The sequence below is a fragment of the Thalassophryne amazonica genome, chromosome 20 (genome assembly GCF_902500255.1).
Source record: "Thalassophryne amazonica chromosome 20, fThaAma1.1, whole genome shotgun sequence".
In the NCBI taxonomy this organism is placed as follows: domain Eukaryota; kingdom Metazoa; phylum Chordata; class Actinopteri; order Batrachoidiformes; family Batrachoididae; genus Thalassophryne; species Thalassophryne amazonica.
Window position 1 is genome coordinate 10,981,019 of NC_047122.1, and position 20,709 is coordinate 11,001,727.

The window sequence follows — 20,709 nt, forward strand, 5'->3', positions numbered from 1 at the left end:
TCTACATTCTTACCTTAAAAGTTTTATTGTGTTAAAACTAAGTAGTAGTACTGGGAGAACATTGTAAGAAACTCAACACTGAGGGGTGACGTTCTGGAACCAAAAACCAAAGTTATAATTGCGATTTCTTTATTTTCACTCACTGGAAAACGTTTCTGTGATTTTGAAGAAATGGGAATCATTCAGCTGTGACGCACACGTTTTCAGCACGAGCAGCTTTAATCCTGCAGGCATCTTACTGCAGTTCTCAGCACATGTAACGTCTCCTTTAACGTGCTATCTTGGTGAATATTATTCAAATATTTATTCTATTTAAATTGGTTAAAAAGGGACTGGAGGAACCCAAATACACATCTGTTTAAAAAAAATGGCAGAAATGTTTTGAAATTTAAGAGTCTGGCGTCAGGGTCTCATCTACTGTAAAAAGATGTAAACTATTTACATGCAGTTCTCAAAAACATTTTTCAAAATGGCTCTTTTCATTTCATTTCACAGTTTCATTTTTTTCTGGAAATAGTCATTCCTGTTATTTTACATACAGCAGGTTAGTTAATATTAATGACAGTCTTCTTTATTCTGTGTGTGTGGCTGGTTACTCAGTGGGTACAAATAAATGTTTGCTTCAAACCAGGACTATCAGGCTTACACCACCTCAAATGGGTGGTCTAAACTTCAGACCTTTGGACTAGAGTAAGACAGGTCTGACTTGATTAGTCTGACCCCACAGTACTCCACCATTTTTAGTCTCTAACTAAAGTTTGAGTTTGAGTACCAAGTCTGTCTCCTTTATAGTATTGCTTCAAAAAACCTGACCCAGATCCTCAACATGTGTGACCTACCAGTCACCAGATGCCCTGCTGGAAGAACAAGCTAGATGCCGCAGATGTTGAGACACGTAAGCTCCTCACAGTGTGTGGAGGTTGTCCACCTGAAGTCCAGCACCCTTCAGCTGCAGCAGAAAGGCAGAGGTCTCAAAGCCACTATCCAGGATGAAAAAAAAAAAAAAAAAAAAAAAACACTTGATGGGGAAGTGGAAAGTCTATTTTACTCACTTATTCCTCATTAAACAAATGGGTTACTGTCTGTAAAAGTTATCGGTTCCACATGGAAACTGGGGGGGGGGGGGGGGTACCTGCCTTTCTGTGCTGTTAAATTAGAGCAAATGGAGTTTAATCCTGCAGCTGGGATTTGTCCCTGCAATCTGTATAGTTTTGTATTCAGGATCAAAACAGTGCTGTGGAAAAATGCCTTCATTTTTAAAGTCATTCTGTTTCTAAAATGTTTTTCTTTGGTCAAAGATCAACGTTAACTGGTCCACTGAGGTTCCTGGTTGTCATTTTTCAGCATGGTTCACATTCACACTCACTTTGTTCATGAGTTTGTTGTTTTTGCTTGTAAAGTTGTTTTTGTTATATTTTCACAGTGAATTGTGATTTTATTTTATTTTTTTATTTTATTAGTTACTCTTATTCGTCATTAAATGAAGTTAAATCAATTCTGAAATATATTAAAGCTCAAGGTCATCCTGCCATCACACACTGCTTCACAGATTCACTGATTCACGCGTCACTGTTTCACTGCTGTGAGTCATTCATGCAGAGCCGAGAAAGACGCAGGTTCTTCATGAGACTGCAGAGTTCTGCAGCAGAACGTACTGTGTGATCAATGTGACTCTCAAACGCCGATCTGACCACAACTCAACATTTTTAAATCAAATCTGGAGCGTTGTCACAAAGAAAGGATGAAATTAATTTAGAAGAAATAGCAAATCTGAAGATTAGCATATGAAGGAGACGCTAATTTTGCTGACATTTTGCTGCTGGTGTGTGTGTCTCAGACGCACAGCAGGAAGTCGTGCACTGTGGGGTCTAGTCCCCTGTTGGAGTGTACAGAGACGTTTCTCCTCTGGGTGCTGGTTTAGGAATCATGCTGGAATTGCTCTTCACACTCAGGTTGTGTGCAACCGATAAACCACACAGAACCTCACACCACAAATCACACTGCAGTGAAACAAAACTTTTTTTTTTCCTCTTGAAAGTGACCTAATAAAATACAAACATAAACGTAGTTATAAATTTGGGTCATACAGTTAACATGATGCATTATTTTAATATAATTCTCAGCATATTAAATACATACATTGTCAATCCCTGTGGCAAAAGTATTGATTTGTGTTGTTTTCTTTGGCAGTGCATGTTAATAAAACAGTGTGTACTAACATACGCCTTTCTAAAGCATCCTCTGTAAAGAAACTGTGGAGTGGATAGATTCCAGCAGGGACATGGAGATGACAACTCAGAAACACTAAATATGACCAGCTTGTAACTCACCAGATTAAAAACGGCACATAATGTAGATGAAATGATTAGTTTGTATTCTGCTTTAATTCAGAAGCTCAATCTCAAAAGCTGGTTTCTTCTGTGGATGTGATTCCCATAGATGTGTCTGTCTGTCACTTGCTGCACACTGTGCATGTTTTGGGCACTGCACCCACCTCCTGCCGTGGATTTAAGCTGCTGTGCAAAGAAACATGATGTCCAGCATGTGGGTCAAAATACACAACAGAGCCGTAAAGTGAAACGCAATTAAAGAACACACTGCACATTTGGTCAATTCTGCAAATTGTTGATGGCTAAGTGAAAATTATTCTTCTGGAGGCTGCGTCACCTGCTGGACAATATGTGAATGTGCATCCATGTCAAATGATGAATTTTATATTTAAAGGCTACAGTCAGTGCAGGGTTTGTGCGTGCATGAGCACACACAGTGCTTGCGAAATGTTGCACCTTAACAAGCGCAACAGATTGTTCGGTGATGATCCACTGGGTCAGGAGATGCACAGAGAAGGTCCACTGTGCTTCAAGTTTATCTCAGGCTTTAGTTCAATTCAGTGTGTGATGCCACAAACATCACAAAAAAGTGCTTAGCAATGTTGATTTATGATTTTTATTATACAGTGTGTTTTCCTTTATTTTAACTCTCTTCCTAAATCCTAAAACAAGAATTACACTGGTCAACACAATTTTTCTTGCATGGAGTTTTTCACCGGATTTTGGGTCATTTGGGGCGCTGAATCCAAATGAGATATGAAACTATATTTCTCCTATCAAGCACTGAAGCAAAAGCTGCAGTCTTGCACTCCTCCTTGGGGCCTTAAACGATATTACAGCTCTTGTTCACATTTCACGAACCTGGTTTAAAAAATGTTTTTGGAGCTGCTTTTGTGCATGATTAGTGGCGTAATCCATGAATATGGAACATACAGATTGCAAAAAACGTGATGTGATAGAAGAAATCTGAGCTCAGATTCAGATTCAGCACCCCAAAATTACCCTAAAGTCCATGCAAGAAAAAAAAAAACATCTCAGCCTGTTATAGGCAGATATGTTGTCTTTGCCTCTCCACTCTCTTTTCTCTCAGACATCATCAGACTGCATAAAACAGGAAAATACTTTTTTCTTGAACCACGAGTGGGGTCACATTATCCACATCACATTCTGTTTGAAAATGTCAACCTTTTCCTTTATTAAGCAACCCTTGGCGACACCCCGAGTATCACTTGTGATGTCTCGTGTTCTGCTTTTGGATAATGAGGAACCAGACAAAAAATGAGGGAGACTGCTGTCTGGAGGAAAAAATCAGGTCTCTCTGCGGTGTCACTGATTGTGCTGAAAGATCCAGACTGTATTTAATGTAGAACTTAGTGTGTAGGTGCTAATATGCTAATGTTATCGCCTGTGTTCCTTCAAGCTCTGTGAATCTCTGGAGGAGCTGCTGAACGTCAATGGGAAGCTGCGGAGCGAAGGACAGGCCATGTGGACTCTGCTGGGTGGCATCCTGGGCCAGGTATCAGCATTTCCACACATCACACTTTCTCAATCGAAAAATCAATTGACAGAGTTAAATGAAATTAGAAAAAAATCAGTGTTAGATTCTGCACTTTTTGTACTCACTGTGACGTGTTTGTTGTGATGTTAGACCTGATTGTGAATGTAAAAACTGTCCTGCTTCCTGTTCTCATGACAACCATCAAATTGCCTACATATACCATTGTTGGTGATGGTTTATTTGAAGGTACGTTAGAAGCCGCAGAAATTGCCTGAGGCCCAATTCAGACACCAGATACAAAAAACGAGCTATGTAGATGATGCAGATTTATTTTAAGCTGCAGGAGATATTTGTGCAAAGGTACAGAAGGGGCTGGGACACTGTTCAGTCTGATGGTGTTTGCTCAGGACCCCAATGCAGAGAACCACCACAGAAGGTAGGTTAAAAAAAGAAATAAGTGGTTTATTGTCCACAAGGACAGCAAACAGTCTAGTGGCTCGCACCCCTTTTGGATGAGAGGAAACAGAAACAGAATGAAGGTGAGTGTTTTGAGGAAAAAATTGTTTCAGGACTTTTTGCAGTGTCGCGGACAACAAACGGTCTTGTGGCTGGCATGAGGCTTGGTTAGAAACAGGCAGAGGTTGGTACAAGGTGATTAGTTCAACAGGCAACAGTTTTACTAAGGCAGTTGCAGAGGCTTAAATAAAAAACAGGGCTTGGACAATACACAGAGAATTCTCATACCAAGTGAACAAGATGGTAGGCAAAAACTCAGGAAGTCTGAATGGCAGCAGAAGTCTAACAGAAAGGCAAAAGGGCTCAAAAAAACACTGGGAGAGAGGAAGCTTCTGTGATTTGAAGAGAAACGTCCTCGCGTCAAGCAACCCAGTCCAGTCGAAGATTCAAGCTTCTCTACTATGGAAACCACCTGGACAACTGAGAGCCTACACAGAAACTGGGAGAGATCAGGACAAACCTATACAATCTGGCTATGAGGCTGCATTCTAAACGGTGGCAGCCGAAAAATCAAGCACGGAAGTGCGGGGACACATGAAACCAGAATTCCAGAAATGGGAACTTAAGGTCCATTAATACATTTTGAAGTATTCATGGTATTTGTCCCACGGCAGTCATGGAAGGCGACTGTGTGGTTCTGATGGATGACTGTGCTGTACTGCCAGTGGGACAGCTACCATGACCAGCTGTATGTGGCTGCTCCTTGTGCCATGATGTTGGACGTGTCCAAAATTAGGCTACTGCTGACTAATCCACAATTTAATTCAATTTATTTATATAGTGCCAAATAACAACATAAGTCACACCAGGGTGCTGAACAAGGGTAAGGTCTAACCTAAGCTAAACTCCCTGAGCAAGCACATACAGTTGAGGACAAAATTATTACTTGGCTCAGACTCGTTCTCCTGAACATCAGGCAGAACAGATAGTGGAACACCTGCAGGAGCGCGCTGAGGAGCATTGGAACAAGACTTAGCTGACTCGACATCACTGTCCTTCTTCGGCATACTGCAGCAATGACACTGAATGCGATGCAGCAGGGTTTACTTGTGTGCGCGTGAGAGAAGTAAATTGTAGTTTTCGTGACTATTCTTAATGATGCGTGACAGTTTGGGCTCCAAGAACCATCACAGGAACCACTACGAATGCTGTCACACTCGATTAAGAATCACCACGTATCAACATGCCCACTTCCGAACTACATGAATTGAGGGTGGTGCATGACATTCGTGGAAGATTTTTTTGGCAGCCAAAAACATGCTCCACGAATATCACGCACCGACACGCACTGGTAAGCAGTCACAAAAAGTGCAGGGGTTTTTTTTGGTTCCCAGTCGAGAAGAGAAGATGAGGAAAATGGGAGAGTTCATGTCTGTCAGTGTTAGCCTACACAGCTAACCAGAGTAGCTAGATTCTTTTGCCTAAACAATCGCCTCAACACGTTTGAGATCCGCAACAACAAACCACACGCACCACATGTCCACTTTCCACCACATCATCACTTAATCTTTGCGTTTTCATTTTGTTTGCATGTAATTTGCAGAAAAACTCAGAAAGTGCCGTATTTTTGTCCCCAGAAGTAGAGAAATTACATCATATGTGTCATATTTTACCCCTTTAGCGCCCGCCTTCGAACGAATCTGCACTGAGCAATAGACAGTATTTCTAATTGAAGATGATCAACTGAAGAAAGAGCTGCAGTTACTTACACAGTAAATGCATTAAAAACAACCATTTGTATTGGGGTTTTACCAAAAGCTTCAGCACAATATTTTCATGATATAATCAACATGATGCAGTGTGAAGTACCTGATGGACCTGTATGCTCTATGTGCATAAATGGTGCTTTTTTGGTTTGTTTTTGTTTTTTGGTAGTCATGCATTTTTTGTGGTAAAATCTGCTCTTGTTTTGAACTGAAGATGTCTTCTCCATTATTGTAAACATAACTAAGAAACCATAGCTTTACCTCTTGAAACAGTAGCAGACTCCGACACATTTAAACTTGCTGGGGGGGGGGTGCTTCTTATAGAATAACAAGCCTAAAAGAAATTCACCACTGAAATACCACAGTTGATAAAACAACTGGAGACATGTCGGGACACTGAAAAACCAATAGTATGAAAATGTGTTGTGCTTGGTCCCACAATCTATATTATAACAGCCAAGTGGTCTCTGTGTGCATGTGTGTATGGCTTCCATCACGCAGAAACCGGGGAGACCTGACATTTGCCGTTTGGTATGCTTACGTATTTTGGGTCAAGGATGAACGCTGTGAAACTGGAAAGTTGATAGGACAAATATTTTTGGAGAAATTAGCAATTTTATCTAAGCAGTAAACAATGGATGTTTTATTGTGATGCACCGTGGGTGTTCAAGGTTTGGGGGTTTTAAATGTTATTGTGATTCATGTTAGTTTAACAGTGTATTTATGTGTGCTTGCTATGTATTTATTGTGCTGTTGTAGTTCAGTTGGTTTAGTCAGTTTAGTTAAAGTGTAGGTGACACCCGAAAATGTGCACAGATAATCACTAAAAATTATGAAATGTTGATATTTTTAAAAATCCTGAACAATAAAACTCGATAAGGCCAGTCTGAACATTTGTCTGAAGAAGCTGTGGGGACAAAGCTTCATGGTTTTAAGCCTTATTTAGACAGCAATGAGGGAGAAGAAACGTTGGAGGAAAACCTTCAGTGACAACAGTGACGATATTGACAGAGTTCAGAACACAGAATGGTTATTATAAAAAATAAATAAATAATGCAGGTGATTTTGGCATGCAGGTGGAGGTGATACTTTTTTGCCAGCTTTTTGGTCTAATCAACTGATTAAAAAAAATAGTTCTGCTGTCTGTGACATTGCAAAACAAGTGATTGTGTAGATTTTTTTTTATTTATGCCCCCCGAGAAACAGGTACATTCAAATCTGAAAAATGTCACAAGGGACTGAAAATATCAGCTAATCTGTAATCTGTTCATTGCGTTTGTGGCTGATGGTTCGAGTCTCTGCTGTACTGATCCGGGACCGGCACAGCTACAGGTGTAATCCGTTCATTGCATCTCTGGCTGATTCAAGTCTTTGCTTGTGAAGGGATCCTCTTGTTCCACCGCGAGACGCTTTTGCACTGCAAGTTCCATGATCCATAAATCATGTTTCCATGATCCATAAAACAATAAAATAAAATAATGTAAAAATAGTCAGTTTTGCCTCCGTGTCGAGTGGAGAATCCGCACGACACCGTGCGAGTGCACTTGTCCATGTAAGTGTTCCATCTGCCAATCAAAAGGATTCTGCCAGCGAGAATAACCATTCTGACACCAAAAACACAGTGCAGCTACAACCCGAACCACTTGGTGGAAACGGGGCTGTTAGTAGCTTGTAAACATCCACAAATTAATGGGGCTATTAAGATTATGGTTTCAGCGCTGTGATCACTTCCTTCTTCTTCTCCGATATTGGGACTCACCAGGAAGTTTCCTGGTTTTTAGTGGTGCACAGTTTAAAATCTGAATATTTCTCTCTTCAGTAACTATGCACCAGGAAGGGATAAATTTCAAACTGTTATGTTTAGTCTTAAATACTCCAAAAAAAATTACGTATCGTGACACCTACACTTTAAGTGTCATGTTGCTGTTACCATGAGTGAGAAGTGAACTGCGTTTGATGTCTTTCACCACCATATGTTTCTGCCTGTGTAAAAATAGAAGCACCTGCTTAGAGCAGAATGTGAAAAAGACAAAAAGCTCTTTGTGTGTCTATGCATGGTTGTGTGCATCTAAAACTTTGATCACAGAGAAACTGGGGAGAACTGACATTTGCCGTTTGATATGCTTATGTATTTTGGGTCAAAGATGAACGTGCCAAAATGGAATGTTGATAGGACTAATATTTTTGGAGAAACTATGCAGATTAGCTAATGTTGCTAATTACATTTTGGACTCTCATGCTATTCCAGCAGGTAGCAGTAAATCATCTTTATATTAAAAGCGTGAGTGCCTGTGTGTGTGATTTTATTTAGTAAGTTCAATGTAAGTATATAATATACCTGTAAATATGTTACAAATACATGCATGACACAAGAAAGTGAAAACACTTATTTCTATTGTGGTCCATTTAAAAATCAAATGACAAAATAGAAGTAAAAATAATACTCATGTTGATAATAATAATAGTGTGTATATGATAACCACAACCTAAACAACTTATAAATACATTAAGAAAGTAATTTAACATTAAAAAATACATAATTAACAGGAAATAAAAGAGTTGAGTTCTTCTAAAAATTGTTGAGTTCTAAGGTTCTAAAAACATTCTGGACTTGCATGCCATTCCAACTCATTATACAAACTTTGCACAATTTATTACCACCCTTGAAAAATGTCAGCTACATATTTTATAAACACTACCCAATCTACAGCCTGTGGATCCCCACGGGCAACGCACTAGTAAATTAGAATTTTGGATCTCAATTTAAAAAATAAATGTTTGAGGACTGATGTATTAAATAACTAAATACAATCCCTCTGTTTGTGATTGTGATTGTTGACAGTCTAACATTTGTTATTGGTGAATTGTTGGTTGGAATTGGTCATATGTTGGACATCAGACTATGGATCAGACTATAGCTGGGCTAGAATGTGGGGGAGACCAGCAGTGAAGCTTCAATGACCATCATAAATCACCTAATTATGAACATGCACAATTTAAGTAGCAACATCAGTCACAGAACTGAGTGCTTTTGTGTCATCTATCCGCCACATATTCATCTCCTATTTGTCATCCCGTCCTTTCGTGTGCAGGAATTATTAATGTCCCCAGCTGGGACTCTCATCCCTCTTAATATGCTCAGTCAATCCTTTTGTTTCCAGTGCTCCTGGGGAGTTGGCATTGCTGCCAGCTCCACACAAACAACATTCAGAAACATTTTCCACCAGCCTGTGTGAGCTCCAGGGGGTCAGTCATGTCCAGGAGTTGGATACTGTCTCCAGGAGAAGGTGTTGGTGTGTTCTGGCACTGTTCTTTGACAGCCATCTTGCAGGCTTTTTGCACGCTTTGGTGCCTTTAAACCTCGGGGAATCCCATACTGCCCTGGTATTGCCTGGCTACCAGCTGGTCCTGGTTCTTTTTCTATAAGGCTAAACTTTATGTAAAGATATGTTATGATACAGGAGTGAAGCAGATCTCACCATATGTGTCCTAACTGATTAAACCTCTGTTTGTTGCTTGTTGCTGTTAATATTCACTTGTACTGGGTCTCAGTGCAGTCAAATAGACAGTTGGCTCATTCTCATTTATAAATTTCCTCCTGTTTCTGTTGATAAATAACAAGTGTATTTCATTTTTCACCACTTGTAAATTATGTAATTTGTTGAGGCAACCAGGAGCCCCTTACATCACCGCTGTACTTAATCAAATTGAAATACTTTGGGTCAACTATCTAAAGTAATGGAGAGTGTGATGGAGAGGTGACGAAGAGAGTACAGGCAAGGTGGAGTGATTTGAGACAAAAGGGTATCTGCAGTGAAAGAGAAAGTTTCCAAGATGGTAGCCAGACCAGCTACGTATAGCTACCAAAAAGACAGGAGGGGGAGCTGAAGATGCTATGATTTTTCTTTGTGAGTGAGGATGGACAGGATGAGGATGAACATAGCGGGACAGCACAGACCATTTGGAGATATAGTCAGGGAGGTGAGATGGTTTGGTTGTGGGGTATATAGGGAGAAGGATGGTGAGGATGGAGTTACCAGGCAGGAGGAGATGAGGACGGCCAAAGAGGATGTGCTGGTTATTACTTCCCCGAAGGTTAGTCCACCTATGTCCACTTCATGACTTACTCCAGGAATCAATCTGTGTTGTTTTTTGTCTCCAAATGTAATATGGCTTTAATATTGTTTTAATCTATATTATAATAGCCAAGTGGCCCCTGTGTATGTGCGTGTGTTTGGCTTCAATCATGGATAAACTGGGAAGAGCTGACATTTGCCATTTGGTGTGATTATGTATTTTGGGTCAAGGATGAACACCATGAAATCGGAAAGATGACAGGACTAATATTTTTGGAGAAATTAGCAATATTAGCTCACAACAGTGAACAATGGATGTTGTGCTGCAATGCACAGTGGGAGTTCCTGTGTCGCAGACCAAATGACCCCCCTAAAAATTGGTACGCCCTGCCTTCACTGCGCATGCATCATCAGCCACGGTTCACAGATTATCACCTCATTTCTGATTAAAACTGCACTCCAGTATCATCTGACTCAGTGACAGATATCTGAAGCTTTTGTACAACAATCATTTCCACAAAAATTCAGCATTATTTCATCATAAAAGATGGAGGAAGCCATCAGAGCACCGCAGCTACACGGGCTGCTAACTGTTGTATTCACTGCGCGTCAGTCATTTCAAAGTGTCACCAAATATCGCCTCGTTTCTGCTTAAAACGGCCTTGTTTCTGCTTCAACCTGACTTTAGAATGGTTTAAGAGGTTTTACCTTGTCATCTGATGGTTAATAATCCCATGAATCCATTTGATCGCTTTGGGTGAAGAGACTCTTCTCAGATGAGCTGCTGAGCTCCAAAATGAAACATGCGCAGTGGATGTAAGTCATCTATAAAAGCGTGTTTAATTTTATTTGGCAAGTTCAAAGTAAGTATATAATGTACTGACAAAAAAAATATATATAAATGCAACACTTTTGTTTTTGCTCCCATTTTTCATTTTTCTAATTTTTTTGAGCTGAACTCAAAGATCTAAAACAGTGGTGCTCAAAGTATTCCAGAAAGGGCCAAGTGGGTGCAGGTTTTCTTTGCAGCTGCTGACTCCAGCAGGTGATTTCACACTTTCAGCAGATGGAACGAGTTCGTCAGTGAAATCGCCTGTTGTAGTCTGTGGCTGCAAATAAAACCTGCATCATCTTGGCCCTTTCTGGAATACTTTGGACACCACTGATCTACACCATTTTCTATATAAACAAAAGATCTATTTCTCTCAAATATTGTTCACAAATGTGTCTAAATCCATGTTAGTGAGGACTTCTCCTTTGCTGAGATAGTCCATCCCACCTCACAGGTGTGGCATTTTTTTTTTTATTGAGGATTTATTTCATTCATTTAAAAGAAAAACAGAAAAGCAAAATTAACAAAACATTACAAACCATTGAACGAAAAGGAGCAGTTTGGAAGAACAAGTCTTATATATTCTGCCCCTTTTTTACAATACAATCTTGCAAAGCATCATCAATCGACATCATTGCATTTCTATGACTTTGTCACATGCCACCGACTTCTTTCCTAATTTTAACCATTATTTAAAAGACTACATCCCTAATAGATTACATTTAAACTTCAAACATTCTAAACATTATTAACAGATTACATTTTTGGCTTTGTCACAGCCCACTGACTTATTTCATAGTTTCATACTTCTGAAATACATCAAGTTTAATACGTTTTTTAAATAATTTTTGCGACCTTGATTCTTTGATTTCTTTGTTGAGGTTCTATCTATTTTTAATGACACATCTTTTTTTTTAACTCTGTCATTAAACAATATGAAATTTGTTTTATTAAGATTAAGTGACAATCTGTTTATATCAAACCAATATTTCACTTTTTCCAACTCTGTATTTATCACTTGTGCTACTTCCTGTATATCTGATCCAGAGTAAAATAATGTTGTATCGTCAGCAAATAAAATGCTACCAAGTACATTAGATATATTCACAAAATCATGGATATACAAAATAAACAGTTTGGGTCCAAGTACCGACCCTTGTGGTACTCCACACATAATATTACACAATTCTGATTTAGTATTATTTATCTGAACAAACTGTTTTCTATTTTCTAAGTAGCTTTTTACCCACTGATGTGCAATCCCTCTTATTCCATATTGTTGTAACTTGTGAAGCAATCTTGAATGATCAGTAACATCAAAAGCTTTTTTCAAGTCAATAAAAACATTTACCATATAATCCTTATTATCTGTTGCTGTTGATATTTTCTCTGTTAATTCCATAATTGCCATAGCTGTCAAATGTTTTGTTCTACATCCATACTGAGCATTATTTAAAATATGATGTTTCTCAATGAATTTATCCAACCTTGTCACAAAAACCTTTTCCATAATTTTAGAAAACTGTGGAAGCAATGACACTGGCCTGTAATTTGAAACGTTATGTTTGTCTCCATTTTTATATAATGGGACTACCTTGGCAATTTTCATTTCGTTTGGGAAAATTCCTGTTGACAAAGACAGATTACAAATGTAAGTGAATGGTTCAATAACAGTTTCTATTATACTTTTTACAGTCATCATGTCTAAATCTTCATAGTCAGTTGATCTTTTGCTTACACAGTTTTTTTACAATGTTCCTTATTTCATCTTTTTCCACATTGTCAAGGAAAATATTATTGACCGTATTTACAATTGTATTTAATTTATCTTCTACTATTGGTTTATTTCCCACCAGATTGATCCCACGTTTGAGAAATAATCATTAAACTCATTTGCAACTTCTTTTATATCATTTATCTCTTTATTTTCCTTGACAAGGTAATTCGGGAAAGTTGCTTTCACTCCATCACTTTCCATCACACTTTTTATAATTCCCCATGTTTATGTGTCGGACGCAGCCCGGAGAACCGACCAGCGTTTGAAGGACCCAGTATAAAATAAGCAGAGCACGGTACAAAGGATAACAGAGTTTAATGAACATAACAGTGCTGTGAAAAATATAAAGTGCGCGGTCTGGCGTGGTGGATTGCGGTGCGCTCCCAGCAGCGCTAACGGTCCGGAGCCAGAACTGGTTCGGACCCCGCCGACACCCCCCAGGTGGCCGCGACAAACCGAGTCTGTGAAAGAAGGAATCATTATGTGAGTCCACACTCAACACACAGAGAGAACGCTCAAAGGTGCACAAACAGCAAACACTTCCTGGCTTAATTACTAATCAGCTTCCCACCCTGCAGGCATGGAACATCCAGTTCACAAAACTCCACTGCAGTGGAAGCTGATTACACGACCAACATACAGCTCAATATAATAAGGTGTGAGGGACACCACATTTACTGACTGTATAAATGTTAGTCACAAAATCTAGGGTACCTCAGGAAGTGTGCTGACGAGCGTGAGACCTCACCCTCTCCTCTTTCACAGACCATGCATCAAACCTGGACGTTCTCTGCATCCACTGATGATGAGATGGCTCCCGAAACGACGATCTCACCCGTCTGGTCACAAGGTCGAGTCTCTGGCAAATACACACTGTGTACTCACAGTCTAAATGCCACCATGTTCCAATCCATTGTAGATGCACCACAGCTGTGAGTCCTGACGAGCCGCAGGTGATCAGCCTCAGGTGATCAGGGTGAGGTCCTGATAAACTCAGCTACACAGCCACTCAGTCCCAAATGCAAGCCACCTGGAAGGAAAAACAAAGACAGAAACAAAAAGGCAGCCAGGCCCCCCAGCCATACAACAGTACCCCACCCTCACGGGAAGCCTCCCGGCGACCACACAAACCTGGCCCAGGAGAAACGCCCCCCCTCCAGGGACCATGGCTGGAAACCGTATCCGCATTCATCTTCCAACAGAATCTTCATCTAACAGAACGGTAGATGTCTTCTCCTCTGGCTGCATCTTTGCCCTTGTTTCTATCAGTCAATTAGCACAGGTGTGGCCAGGAGTTCTTGAACCTGTGCGGTCAGCCTTTGTCCAACCATGTTCACAGTCTGATTAGTCATAAAACAAAAAAGACAAACACAAACAACCAAAACACCCCCCCCTCCCCAGAGGCCGTTCCATTAAACCCCGGGAAGGGGAGAAAAGAAAAACAACCCAAACTTAAGCTAACAAACAAAAACACTAACACCCCCCCCCCCCCCCCCCCCAGAGGACCGTTCCATCAAACCCCGGGAAGGGGAGAAAAGAAAAACCCAAACTTAAGCTTGCAAATAAAACTGCTAACACCCCCCCCCCCCCAACGACATGTAGGGACCAACACCCCCCAGAGGACATCCCGCCAGCTCCAGGAGTAATAACCACAGCCGAGATCCCTCTGGGATCCAACGTCACCCACGGGGACTCCCAGCGCCTCCCAGAGGACCATTCCATCAACCCCAGGAGACGCCTCCCCTCATGACCAACGGACCCAGCCTCGGCCGTCTATGGCTAGATGGACCCACAGCCCTTTCCCCCCCAGAGGACACCACAGTCAAACCCTGAGGGCGGAAACTGGGGGGAAAAACAAAAGGAGAAAAAAAAAACATACAAACAAAACAACCCCAACCCCACCCCCTTGGCGCAGTGGAAACTGGAAGCACGCCTTGTGTCACCAACCGTGACTATACCCCAGAAGCCAACCGGGAGGAGTGGAACAGCGGTTATGGCAGGCGGCACAAAACAGCGCCACTCCTCCGACTTCTAAACCAGCCACCAGCTGCGGGTATATCCCACTGCCCCAAACCTCAGCCACGCCGATGGCAGACGGCTCAAAGGCGTGCTGAAGCCGGAGGTGGAACAGGGAAACAACAAACAAACCCCCCCCCCCTCCCAGGTGCAGAGGTTACCTGGGAAACGCCCAGCATAACCAAACTGCACCACTCCAGCAACGCCGACACTACGGCTCACCCGGCTGGAGTCGGAGGAGAAGAGAGGGCATAACAAAAAACAAAACAAAAAAAAAGAAAAAAGAAAAAACAACCCAATGACCCCCCAGGGGACCGTCCCGTCAAACCCTGGGAGGTGAAACTGAAAGAAATAAGAAAGACTAAGACTAACATAAAGTTGCTTGGGTCCTTTTTTTTTTCCAGACAGAACTGCAGGGTCACGACCCCAGACACTAAATAGTGTACAAATAAAAACCCCACACAAAAACCAACTCAAAAAACACCCACACAAAATGAACACACACAAAACTAATAAGTGATTTATACCGTCAAGCCCAAACAAATGTAACACACCTGTTCCAACTTAAGAGCTTGACGGTAATGTGACTCAGTCACCAAAAGAGGGAGCCAAAGTGCTAAAAATGAAAAACCCCCTTTGGTAACTGAGAAAACAAACTCATGCTGCCTTTCTGTGCGCAGCTCTGTGTAACACACAACCAAAAATGTGATTTAACTAAATAACACCGGAGCTGACACAACAGACGCAGTAGTTATCTTCATCCGGGGAAACGGGGCTGCAACTGTCACACGGGAAGCACAGCGACCCGTGCCACAGAGCTCCGCCGTGCGCGTGCACCCATTACAGACACACTCTTGCAGCTCCCGTTTAAACCTCTTATCCGGTCGGAGCGTGACGCGAAGCCGTCACCAGTCACACTCCACCACGACCCAGTAGAGGCTTGCTTGCCTCTACTGGTGGTTGGCTCTCACTGCGGTATTGTATCACTTCCTGTTCCGGAGCACAGCGGTGTTTTTCTGTATCTGTTAGCTGTTTAATCTGCGCAGTTAGATTGATCTAGTTATCTAGATTACGATTTGTTTCCCAGTGTAATCTTTACGTGCCTTAACTAAAGCACTCATTCTGCTGAATCACCTCTAAATTATTTACACATTATTCACTTTGCGTGTTTTTAGGAATCCGCTAGCTTAGCGTAGCTACTAGCTCTTAGCCGATTTAGCATGGCGGCTTCTCCTGTCTCTCCCGCACTTTTCTGCTCTGGGTGTGAAATGTTTAGTTATTCCTCGGCCTCCTTTAGCAGTAATGGTACTTGTAATAAGTGTAGCTTATTCGTAGCTTTGGAGGCCAGGCTGGGCGAATTGGAGACTCGGCTCCGCACCGTGGAAAATTCTACAGCTAGCCAGGCCCCTGTAGTCGGTGCGGACCAAGGTAGCTTAGCCGCCGTTAGTTCCCCCCTGGCAGATCCCGAGCAGCCGGGAAAGCAGGCTGACTGGGTGACTGTGAGGAGGAAGCGTAGCCCTAAACAGAAGCCCCGTGTACACCGCCAACCCGTTCACATTTCTAACCGTTTTTCCCCACTCGACGACACACCCGCCGAGGATCAAACTCTGGTTATTGGCGACTCTGTTTTGAGAAATGTGAAGTTAGCGACACCAGCAACCATAGTCAATTGTCTTCCGGGGGCCAGAGCAGGCGACATTGAAGGAAATTTGAAACTGCTGGTTAAGGCTAAGCGTAAATTTGGTAAGATTGTAATTCACGTCGGCAGTAATGACACCCGGTTACGCCAATCGGAGGTCACTAAAATTAACATTAAATCGGTGTGTAACTTTGCAAAAACAATGTCGGACTCTGTAGTTTTCTCTGGGCCCCTCCCCAATCAGACCGGGAGTGACATGTTTAGCCGCATGTTCTCCTTGAATTGCTGGCTGTCTGAGTGGTGTCCAAAAAATGAGGTGGGCTTCATAGATAATTGGCAAAGCTTCTGGGGAAAACCTGGTCTTGTTAGGAGAGACGGCATCCATCCCACTTTGGATGGAGCAGCTCTCATTTCTAGAAATCTGGCTAATTTTCTTAAATCCTCCAAACCGTGACTATCCAGGGTTGGGACCAGGAAGCAGAGTTGTAGTCTTACACACCTCTCTGCAGCTTCTCTCCCCCTGCCATCCCCTCATTACCCCATCCCCGTAGAGACGGTGCCTGCTCCCAGACTACCAATAACCAGCAAAAATCTATTTAAGCATAAAAATTCAAAAAGAAAAAATAATATAGCACCTTCTACTGCACCACAGACTAAAACAGTTAAATGTGGTCTATTAAACATTAGGTCTCTCTCTTCTAAGTCCCTGTTGGTAAATGATATAATAATTGATCAACATATTGATTTATTCTGCCTAACAGAAACCTGGTTACAGCAGGATGAATATGTTAGTTTAAATGAGTCAACACCCCCGAGTCACACTAACTGTCAGAATGCTCGTAGCACGGGCCGGGGCGGTGGATTAGCAGCAATCTTCCATTCCAGCTTATTAATTAATCAAAAACCCAGACAGAGCTTTAATTCATTTGAAAGCTTGTCTCTTAGTCTTGTCCATCCAAATTGGAAGTCCCAAAAACCAGTTTTATTTGTTATTATCTATCGTCCACCTGGTCGTTACTGTGAGTTTCTCTGTGAATTTTCAGACCTTTTGTCTGACTTAGTGCTTAGCTCAGATAAGATAATTATAGTGGGCGATTTTAACATCCACACAGATGCTGAGAATGACAGCCTCAACACTGCATTTAATCTATTATTAGACTCTATTGGCTTTGCTCAAAAAGTAAATGAGTCCACCCACCACTTTAATGAATGAATGAATGAATGAATGAATGAATGAATGAATGAATGAATGAAAACTGTTTATTTCAAACATGTGATACAACAACAATTACAAGATAGATCAGTAAAGACAACAACAAAAAAGTTCCTACTGTGTACCCAACATGTCCGAAAAGGGGTAGGGTGAAGCATCAGCTTATTTATCCCTACCCCTTCTTCCCCACAACCAGTAATACCCTTTGCCACATATACACATAGATTCCTACACACCTAAACCGATATCAATATATATATATATACATATATATACACATACATATACACATCAACATACATACACATATACATACACATATATACACATATACATATATACACATATATATACACAAACATAAATATACACCTACACATACCTACTTACATACAAAATACTATATATTTACAAGCCGAAGCAAAAAACAAAAACACCCTAACCCTCATTACCCTTCCTCCTCCCTATACCCAGAAAAAAACATATTTTTGTACCGCTGTTTGAACTGGTTCATGCTTGGACATTGCTTGAGCCCCACTCCCAATCTGTTCCACATCCTCACCCCACAGACAGAAATACAGAAACCTTTTAATGTTGTTCGTGCCCACTGATGCTTTAAATTAAATTTCCCCCTCAGACTGTAATCCCCTGATCTGTTAAAAAACATATTTTTAATATTTGCTGGAAGTAAATTGTTTATTGCTTTATACACAATTTGTACTGTTTGAAAATGAACCAGTCTGTGAATTTTAAGAATTTGGATTGTAAAAATAGTGGATTTGTATGATCTCTATAGCCAGTATTATGAATAATTCTTATAGCTCTTTTCTGCATTACTGATAGTGATTGTGTTGTACCTTTATAAGTATTACCCCATACCTCTGCACAGTACTGTAAATATGGTAAAACCAGTGAGCAGTAAAGAATGCGGAGTGAGTTGTGGTCCAGAATATGTTTCGCTTTGTTTAGAACTGAAATGCTTCTTGACAGTTTACTTTGTATATGTTTTATATGAGTCTTCCAGTTTATCTTATCATCTATTATCACCCCCAGAAACTTATTTTCATGTACCCTTTCAATATCTACCCCCTCGACTTGTAACTGAACCTGTATGTCTGTATTACAATAGCCAAATAACATGTATTTTGTTTTACTTAAGTTTAATGATAATTTATTTCTGTCAAACCATATTTTCAATTTTCCCATTTCTATACTGATCCTCCTCAGTAACTCCTGCAAATCCCCCCCTGAACAAAAAATGCTTGTGTCATCTGCAAATAATACTAATTTTAATATTTTGGAAACATTGACAATATCATTTATATAAATTAGAAACAGTTTTGGACCCAATACTGACCCCTGTGGGACGCCACAAGCATTGTCCAAGCATGATGATGTATATTCCCCCAACTTCACAAACTGTTTTCTGTTACTTAAGTAGCTTCTCACCCAGTGCAACACCAACCCCCTAATCCCATACTGTTCAAGTTTATTGATTAATATGTCATGATTAATTGTATCAAAAGCCTTTTTAAGGTCTATAAATATTCCAACTGAATGTAATTTGTGGTCTATGGCGTTTGTAATCTCCTCAACTGATTCTATTAATGCAAGTGATGTTGAACTATGTGCTCTGAATCCATATTGACTATCAGTAAGTAATTTATGTTTATTTATGAATTTGTCTAATCTATTATTGAATAACTTTTCTAATAATTTGGAAAATTGTGGAAGCAAAGAAACAGGTCTATAATTTGTGAAGTGGTGTCTATCCCCAGTCTTATACAGCGGCACAACCTTAGCTATTTTCATTTGATTGGGAAATTTACCGGTTTGAAATGATAAGTTACAGATGTATGTTAATGGTTCTACAATCCATTCAATGACCTGTTTTACCACCACCATATCAATTTCATTTAAATCGGTAGATGTTTTATATTTACAATTATTCACAATGTCTATAATTTCATTTCCATCCACTGCTGTGAGGAACATTGAACAGGGATTTCTTTCTATGAGATTATTATCCCAATCCTCAGGTTGGGAATCGGGAATTTTTTCTGCCAAGCTTGGTCCAATATTTACAAAAAAATTATTAAAACCGTTGACTACCTCATCCTTATTTTCCTTCTTGACATTATTATCAATGAAATACTGAGGGTAACTCTGTTTTTTATTACCATTTTTGATAATGCTATTTAATATATCCCATATTCCTTTAATATTGTTTTTGTTATTATATAATATGTTACTATAATATTCCTTCCTACATACCCGTATAATATTAGTTAATCTATTTTTGTATTTCTTATATCTATTTTCTGCCTCTTTAGTCTTTAGTTTTATGAATTCTCTATACAGTGTATTTTTCTTATTACATGCATTTCGTAACCCTTTCGTCATCCATGGTCGAGCTTGGATTTTTTGTTTTCTGTAGTCTTGTTTAATTGGACAATTTTTATCATATAATGATGTAAATATTTGTAAAAAAGTTTCATATGCACTATCAAGATCACTTTCACTGTATACCTTTTCCCAGTTTTGCTCCTGTAAATCCTTCTTTAGTGTGTTCATGTTTTCCTCTGTCCGCACTCGCCTGTATTTTATTTTCTCCTCTGGCTGATTCCGCCGATGGTTTCTATTATAAACGATGAAAACTGGTAGATGATCACTAATGTCATTGATTAATAATCCACTCACAGTGTTATTCTCAATATCATTGCTGAATATATTATCAATTAAGGTAGCACTATGGGATGTAATTCTGCTTGGCCTGGTGATTTTTGGATATAAACTCATACTGTACATTATACTGATAAATTCATCTGTTATTTTATGCTTATTTGGATTGAGCAGATCAATATTTAAGTCACCACAAATGAACACAGTTTTTTGATTAGTTTTTGAGAACATTTTTCCCATACAGTCAGTGAATGTTTCAATACTAGATCCTGGTGCTCTATATATACAGCTGACTAATACATTTTTGCTTTTTTCTTCACATATTTCAATAGTTATACATTCTAATAAGTTATCAATCACAGTTGTCATATTGTCTACTATTTTATAATCCATGTTCTTATCCACATACACAGCCACTCCTCCT

The 20,709-nt window shown here is 40.1% G+C and overlaps 1 protein-coding gene across 3 annotated transcripts in view; it reads left to right on the top strand.

Annotated features, from left to right (window-relative positions):
• Positions 1 to 20,709, top strand: part of phf14 (PHD finger protein 14) — a 340,053-nt gene that overhangs the window by 80,909 nt on the left and 238,435 nt on the right. For all 3 annotated transcript variants that reach the window (XM_034160315.1, XM_034160316.1, XM_034160317.1), the window contains exon 11: positions 3,751 to 3,846. In XM_034160315.1, the coding sequence (XP_034016206.1) occupies positions 3,751 to 3,846 (96 nt within the window). The remainder of the gene's footprint in view (positions 1 to 3,750; positions 3,847 to 20,709) is intronic.